The 8,310-nt window shown below is 43.9% G+C and overlaps 1 protein-coding gene across 1 annotated transcript; it reads left to right on the top strand.

The window, feature by feature from the left end:
• Window positions 1–2,097: 2,097 nt before the first annotated feature.
• On the top strand, window positions 2,098–3,695 carry LOC123140714 (isoflavone reductase homolog IRL). The gene is made up of 5 exons (XM_044560001.1): window positions 2,098–2,352; window positions 2,443–2,577; window positions 2,656–2,899; window positions 2,996–3,199; window positions 3,296–3,695. Exons 1-5 carry the CDS (start codon window positions 2,161–2,163, stop codon window positions 3,460–3,462), a joined length of 942 nt encoding a protein of 313 aa, XP_044415936.1. The 5' UTR covers window positions 2,098–2,160; the 3' UTR covers window positions 3,463–3,695.
• The last annotated feature ends 4,615 nt before the right edge of the window (window positions 3,696–8,310 follow it).

The raw sequence follows: 8,310 nt of genomic DNA, 5'->3' as shown, positions 1-8,310 counted from the left end.
TTTTCTCCTTTTTTTACTTTGTTCCTTTATTCCCTTTTGTTTATTCTGATTTCCTAAAATATTGCAAATATATTTATTGAAAAATGAAATAAATAATAAAATAAAATACAGAATTCTAATATTTTAATATAATGTAAAACAATTGATGTCTGAACTTAATAAAATGTGGATAGAATATTAAAAACATGTTGTGACATTTCTAAAATATTTACGAGTTTAAAAATTGTATATGACATTATAAAAATACAATCATATATTTGAAAAAAATAAAACATATATAAAAGAAACGTCTGAAATCTATATGGAAAAATGTTGATAGCATATTCGAAAACGTTGTGGCATTTTAGAATTGTTCATGTTCTTAAAAAATGTACGCACATTACAGTGAAGTTAATCATAGATTTGAAAAATGTTAAAGGTACATAAAATAAATTTTTTAAATCTATATAATTCTTTTGATGGCATAAAACAATATTTTTGAATTTTTCGATTGTTCATACATTTCAAAAAAATATTATTATATAAAAGTGTTAATCGTATATTTGGATTTTTTTTGAAACTATATCAAATAAATGTGTCAGATGTATATGACAATGTACAATGCTTATGAAAACCATAGACATGAAGCATGTATATGAAAGAAATATTAATAATTCTATTTTTAAATTTTAATCATGTACTAAAAAATGTTGAACATGTATAATATTTTTATGTATATAAAATATAGACATAAAAATATTTGTATGAAAAAATTTAAATTTAAATTTTGAAAATTTTAACATGTATAAAAATAAATATTTCACAGGGACACGAAAAATATACATAGAATCAAAGAAAAACGATACAAACCACACATAGAAACAAAAAATGTCAATCAAAAAGGTTCTGAAACCCAGAAAACCCGATGAAAATCATAAGGAAAGACACACAAAAAATAAAGCATCGAAAAAAACCCGGTGAAAAAGAAAGAGGCAAATAGAAAACTGAAGAAAATCAATGAAAACAGAAGAAAGAAACAAAGAAAACCGAGAAAAACGAAGAAAAAATAAATAAATGAAAGAAAGAGAAAACCAAATAAAACAGAATTTCTAGAAAAAATAAAGAAAAACCGATGAAACAACAAAAAGAATCAAAAGAAAAACAAAAAAGTAAGAAAACATGGAGAAAAAGAATCATTTGGTTTTTGTCCGACTAACTTGCGAAATATTTGACAGCTTGGTTGACTAGTTTTGGTGAATATATAGTGAAGTATCAGGCTATGCCAGATGACTCCATAGAATGGTTATTTTTCTTAAAGCTTCAATATACAGTCTCATAACAGCATTTTTATGCTTAAATTAATAACGCATCGAGTATGACACAAGTGAAGACTGAATTCTGGACAATTGTCTTGGTGCCCATTTGATATTCTGTTGCTTAATTATGTCCATCCTGATTTTTATGCTGTTTTGCTGGACATAGAATGCCACGTGAAGAGAAAACATCAGGTGACTTTTTGGATGGTATCTGCATTGCTAGTTATGAAGCCATCAAGGAAGAGCAGTAGCAATGAGATGCATTTCCTGTGTAGTAGCTGGTAATAGTTATGTGACGGGAGCATGCATTCCCGTATATCCCGTTGTGTACTTCTGATGGTTAACATAAATATGGTTCCCGTGCATTCTCTGTCAAAAACTTACATAAATATCACCACCTCTGCTTTAGGAGGAAAATTATGCCGTACATAACTTAATCTGCTGTGACTATTATTGCAAATATTTTATGTCATCATGGTATTTTAAATAACAAGGTACAAGCATTTTAAGATGCCACAAATCACAATCATTGAGGTTAAATAAGGACTAGAAGGCCAGTTTAGGATGATTTCTAGTTGCAGTAACCATGCATGTGGATGAGTTCCTTCTGTGCTGGAGGTTTTGTTGTGATGTCCATGGGCAGGGCAGACATTGTGTGCTCTTAAAGGAAGGTCGAGCGAATTAAAGGGAAGGTGGGGGTTGTTGAAACTTGTCAATTGGTTGTTTTGTAGGTAGGAATTGTCAGCTTCATCATATCCCACGACAGTATAGCTTATATATAATACCTCTCACCACTTGAAATCACAACCAAGACCTTGCAGCACACCTAAAGCTAGTAGAGCGTTCGATATCTGGATCAGGAATTATGGTGCTGGACAAGGAGAGGAGCAGGGTCCTTGTAATTGGTGGCACAGGTCACATAGGCAAGCGTATCGTCGCGGCGAGTGCTCGCCGTGGCCACTCGACCTCTGTCCTCATCAGGGACGTTGCGCCGTCTGATCCAGCTAAGATGCAGCTCCTCAAGAGCTTCATTGATTCCGGTGTTGCTCTCATCAAGGTATATGATTAGTATCATTTTCTGTTGTCTGCCTTTCAACTACTCATTTTTTTTCCTGTGTGGATTCTTTTTTATCTGCCTGATGACCAGGGAGATTTATTCGACCACGGGAGCCTCGTAAATGCCATAAAGGGTGTAGACGTCGTCGTCTCGGCTGTGGGGCCTCGTCAGCTCGTGGAGCAGTCGAGGATTGTCATGGCAATCAAGGAGGCCGGCAATGTGAAGGTCAGCTTGTCAGCTTGTGTTTTTACTTGATGGAACGATGGCTGCAGATTGACCACTTAGTTAGTTGTTGTTGTACAGAGGTTTTTGCCATCTGAGTTTGGCTCTGACGTAGAGCGGGTTCACACCGTAGATCCAGCGGCCACATTGTACGCTGGTAAACTCAGCCTTCGCCGTCTGATTGAGGCAGAGGGTATACCTCATACATATGTCTGCTGCAATGGGTTCGCCGAAACCTACCTTCCGAGCATCGGCGATGTTACAGCTGTTGGCGCTGGCCCTCCTTCCGACAAGATCACCGTCCTAGGCGATGGAGATGCAAAAGGTAAGCACGCCCATCCCATTTCCTGCCACTGCAAATTCGCACCGTCGTCGATTAATGGTGGCATCATGTGTTGATTTTGATTCTTGATGCATGTAGCGGTGTTTGTGGTGGAAGAAGACATTGCCACCTACACGGTGAGGGCGGTCGACGATCCGAGAACCCTCAACAAGATCCTGTACATGAGGCCACCGGCGAACATTGTGTCCCACAACGAGCTCATCTCGATGTGGGAGAGGAAAGCGGGCAGGACTTTCCAGATCGTGCGCATCCCGGAGGCGGGTCTCCTCAAGTTGATCAAGGGTACATCCATCATCGATCCTGTGCCTAGACACGTATATGGTGTCCGTACATGGTTGTAGCTGCACCTCTGACATCTCTTGACATGTAATGATGCAGAGGCGGCTTTCCCTCTGAACATATTGCTGTCCCTCGCCCTCTCCATCTTCATCGGGGGCGACCAGGCCAACTTTGAGATTGAACCATCCTTTGGCGTCGAGGCCACCGAGCTGTACCCCGACCTAAAGTACACCACTATCGACGAGTATCTCGACCGCCTTCTCTGACAGCTTTTGGCTGGCTGGAATGGCACCCAGCCACAGTCGGCATCAACAATCAAGATGATGAACAAGTGGCCCCTCCAAATCCAATGATGTATGCGGTTTTGCGTGTAACTTGTGTAAATTCACTATGAATAAGAACCTCTGCTTTGCTGAAAAGCTGGGGATTTCAGTGTAAAAGTTGATAAATCAGTAGTTATACCTGATCATTGTCCAGCACTGATCTTGGGTTGAATGACCATCGGGGCATTTGGTTGATTTAATATTTTTCTCGAATACGCACGAGTGTGTGTATCATTCATTAAAGAAGAAAGAGGGAAGACTCCCAAATCCACGGTTACAACATATAATTACATGCCGGGATTCTCCGACACCACCGGGCGATCTAGTCACTACTCACGATCCGGCCCACCATCCTCTACTTCAAAACCTATTGTGTTGCCTTCAAGAGACCAGCCCTAACCCACAGAGCACCCTCCTCTCTAATCCTAAGTAATGTCGCAGTGAGGGATGGGACAACACCATTAAACACGATGTTGTTTCGATGCTTCCAAATAATCCACATCCCAAGTAGGCATTTAGCGCGAGTGGACTTCCGATGGGCTGAGCAACGATCCTGACGAAGGCACCAATCGCCAAGGCCTTCTCCATCTTGGGGCTCGAAGTTAGGCCTGCCCGTGATGTTCCCCATCCAATGCCAAACCTGTTTAGCAAAGACACAGCCAACCAGGAGGTGCTGGATGGTTTCCTCATGTTGGTTGCAAAGTGGCCAAGAGTCTTGGTGAGGTAGTCCACGGCGAGCCAACCGGTCCTGGTGAGGTAGTCCATGGCCGGGATCTGTCCGCCCGTTGCAGCCAAGCTAATCTGGCTCGCAGGGCCTTGTTAAGCCATTGCAGATTCGGGATCCCCAAACCACCTGCCCATTTGGGCGTGCATACTGTGGCACCCCGGCTCAGAGCGACCGGTTTACCATGCATTGCCAGCCCAGAGACCATGTCTTCTGGCAACACACAACATCTTGGTACAGAAAACAACCGCTTTATTGATGCTAGCGGATCAGAGTTTATATTACAACAGGGGTCGAGGCCAAGCGGCACACACGGTGCGGCTGAATAATATGTACATTATTTAGTGAACATAAAGAGCCCTCGATCATAACAACTACGCGGCAGCGGAACAACGTCGTAGCGGAAACTCCATAGCACAGCGACACCAATGTGGACACGATCTAGAATCGAACATCACTCCTTTCCAACGAGACTTTCCTGAAATCTGGCATGACACGCCAGGTCAGTACATTGAATGTACTTGCAAGCTCACAACAGGCATAATCATAATGACAACCAATATCATGATAATTAACCAATTAATAATGCAATAATGTCCCAACATGCTGTGATCATGCTCTTGTGATAAACGTTCCTCGGGACCGACTTACCAACCGTGATCGTTCTCGGATCACAAACAAACCACCATCATGGTCTTGACCAGAGTAACTCGTGATCCTTACGGCGATCACAACCACGACCAATATTTAGTCTCGAACATCTCGATGGCCTTTCCGCCATCATCAACCGTGCAAAGTTCATAACTTAGTGTGCAAGTTTATTAAACGTTGACTCATGGTGGGACCTACTACGAGGCGTCCGTGACCGTGGACTCGGCTATCGATAGATTATACACTCTGCAGAGGTAGCACACTGTACCCACACCACGGAATCCATGGCCTCGCACTCCCATTCAGGTGGACCAACAGCATTCCTACGACACCCCTCCATTGCCACGACACTCTCCCCGTGTCTACCAAAGACACAACGACCACCGTTGTGGCCAAAACGATCCCACTCGGGGACCCGGTACCATAATCTCAACAACGGGCACACAAGATTATGCCTGCTTACCGGGCCAGGGTAAGCATGCCATAACCTTCCCTAGTTGGAGGCACCGACCAGAGGCATGTCAATGGACCGAATCAAGGCCTTCCCACAAAGGCAAATGTGGTTGCACTGGGAAAAACTCGATTCAGCGGCACCATGACCCAGTCAACGATATATTCAAGTTGAGTTATATTCAGGTTCTACTTAAAATGAAAATGACCGGTGTCATAGCATGCCATGAAATGCAATACTACACATGCATCACATATTAACAAAAATGACTGATGTCAACCATATTCACACTAAGCATGAACATCAACAACTTATATTACTTTCCTGGTCAGGGTAACTCTCACTTTAACAAGATATTTTGTAACAAGTTTTATTATTTTCTCATGCAAGAAAATAACTTCGATTAATTTCTGCATAGCAAAAATTATACTATCATCACCACAAGCAAATCCTAATTTCTTTACCAACCAAGTTAGGTTCAAACATTCTGTAAATCAAGCAAAATGGCTAAACAAGCACTTAACAGAATATTTTCTAACAAATTTTACTATTTTATTTGTGCATGAAAATAACTTTAAGTAATTACTCATATGCATAACAAATCATTTTATCATTACCACAAGTAGATCTTAGCTTTCTTTACCAACTAAGCTAGTTTCAAACATTCTGTAAATCAAGCATAATAACTAACAAACACTTAACAGAATATAAATAACATAATAGTTATTTAAATGCATGGATTAATCATTTCATTCAAGTAAGAAAATCATAAATATTGAAATGACACCATGAAAATGTTGCTGTGGCTTGCCTTAGTGCAGATGAGGTTCACAAGCCTTCTGGTGATCCTCAAGACAAGCCTCACCCTCTGAAAATAATTTTAAGCACAAGAAGAAAATATAAAGAACACTTCTGAAAATCACCATAAATTCTAGACAGCTCAGAAAAATCTCATCTTTCGTGAGCTGCTAGATTTCTTTGCAAAGAACATAATGCAAAAAGAATCAATTCATTTGGACTTATGGTTGAAAAGTTATAGCTGTTTGAAGCTCTCTGGAAATTAATTGAATTTGAATTTAAATAAAACAAACTAGGGGGGCATCGAAGGTGTAAAGCCTCAGGGCGCCACCACTCGTACCGCTTCGCGCGCGTACAGAGTGGCTGACTAGCGGGCCCCGCTAGTCAGGTGAGGAGGGGGGGAGAAGGAAACAGAGGGGGTCGCGGCTTCGCCGGAGCTCTTACCGGCGATGAGGGCTCCTTGGCCAAAACGAGAGGCAGGGATCGAGAGAGGGGATGGAGGCGCACCTGCCCGTACCCCTAGCGTAGCTAGGGGTGGTCGGACGGCGTCGGAATCGACCTCGCAAGCGGAGGTAGAGAGCGGTGGTCGCCGGAGGTGAGGAAGACGGCGAGCAGAGGCAACTTCAGGGGCTCCAAAGGGACGGGATGGCTTCACCGGAGAGAGGCGGAGGCCCTGGAAGGGTCGCCCTGGCCTGGGAGGGGCTGGAGCTACCGCGACGACCCGAGGGGATCGCCGGCGAGCTCGAGCTCGGGGACGGCAGCCCGCGGCCTGCCCGGCCGGGCTATGGCTATCTACACGTTTGTGGAGTGTGTGGGAGTGGAGGATGGTGCTCGAGGAGGCTGGGGGTGGCTCCTTTTATAGACGAGAGTCGGGGGTAGATCGGGGATCCGCCGGCGACACCTGGACGCTGCGCCCGGCAAGGAGCGGCGTCAGTGAGAGGGGTAGAAGGCGACGCAGCTCACGCGGGGACTGTGGGCGAACGGAGACGAGCACAGGATCAAGAGGAAGGCGACGAGCACAGTGCAGAGCGCACTGTGGTGTTGGCCGGACCGCGCCCGTGCTCGCTGCGGCGAGCTTCGGCGTCGGCGAGCGCCAGGGAGGAGTTAATGGCGTTGAGAATAGGATGGTGGCGAAGTTTGGCACGCTCGGGCAGACGGGGGAAGCGAGCACGCGCGAACAGAGCGCTCGGCGTCACCCAGAGCGCGTCGACACGCATGCTGGCATCATGGACACGCGTGGTTACCGCGTGAACTCTTCCCTCAGGCCGACCAACGTCCAAAGATCATGTGTGGCTTGTTGTTCGTGGTAGTTTTGAAGATTACCATGCTTTGGTTTGGCTCCAGATGCAGTAGAGAAGATTTTACAAGCCAGGTAAGTTTCTGATCAGTCACTTTGAGAGGTTACTGAGGTCAAATGGCTGGGATTTGGGGGCTATGCTTTGGAGGCTAGCCATCATCTACTAGGGTGATGATGCACAAGAAAATCCAGGCACAATGGAGCAAGTAAAATGGTAGTTGCTGTAGAAACAACCATTTCTGTCCAGAACAGAAAATATTTTCTGTAGCAAAAATATTCCAAAAAGTGATGAAATATTTTCGCTCAGGAAGGTGCCCTAGGGTTTAAAGAATATTTGTGAATTTTCTCAGATTTCTGTGGGCAAGAAAAATGAGGGTTGCTTTGGAGCTCATTGAACTAGCTAGGGTTTTACAGAGGAAAAATGAATATTTTTCATTTAAAAAAATATTCCCAATATTATTTTGAGGTGGATCAGAAGGGGAATGATGTTTAGAGAGGGGAACGATGCACTTGGGTGAAAGCCAAGGGTACCCAAGTGTTTAAGTCCATATGAAAAGATCCAAAAACTCCAAATTTCAAAATAAAGCCAAATGAAAATCAGGCAAATAAGAGAGGGCAAAAATCAGGCTATCACACATACTGCGTCCCAAGCGACGGCGCAGTTGCCCCCTCTCGCACCTTTTTTACCGCACCACAGAAAACCTCGGCAAATCTTGTTAAGGGCCACAAGCGTCTTTGCAGGAAGATCAAGCGCTAACATGGAATGGACTGGGATCGCACAGAGCACTGACTGAATTAGAAGTAGCCGCCCGGTTTTTGGCATCGTTGCCGCCTTCCAGAGAGGCAATCTGTCACCCACTCGATCCACCA

Source organism: Triticum aestivum, chromosome 6D (genome assembly GCF_018294505.1).
Source record: "Triticum aestivum cultivar Chinese Spring chromosome 6D, IWGSC CS RefSeq v2.1, whole genome shotgun sequence".
NCBI classification, from domain to species: domain Eukaryota; kingdom Viridiplantae; phylum Streptophyta; class Magnoliopsida; order Poales; family Poaceae; genus Triticum; species Triticum aestivum.
The sequence above is the reverse complement of the archived record's forward strand: the minus strand, read 5'-3'. Positions and strand labels throughout refer to the sequence as shown.

Bases quoted from the DNA above. Each gene is read 5' to 3' on its own strand.
- LOC123140714 (XM_044560001.1), top strand. From the start codon at position 2,161: ATGGTGCTGGACAAGGAGAGGAGCAGGGTCCTTGTAATTGGTGGCACA. The intron at 2,353-2,442 runs GTATATGATTAG...CCTGATGACCAG, and splicing joins CCGGTGTTGCTCTCATCAAG to GGAGATTTATTCGACCACGG. The intron at 2,900-2,995 runs GTAAGCACGCCC...TGATGCATGTAG, and splicing joins AGGCGATGGAGATGCAAAAG to CGGTGTTTGTGGTGGAAGAA.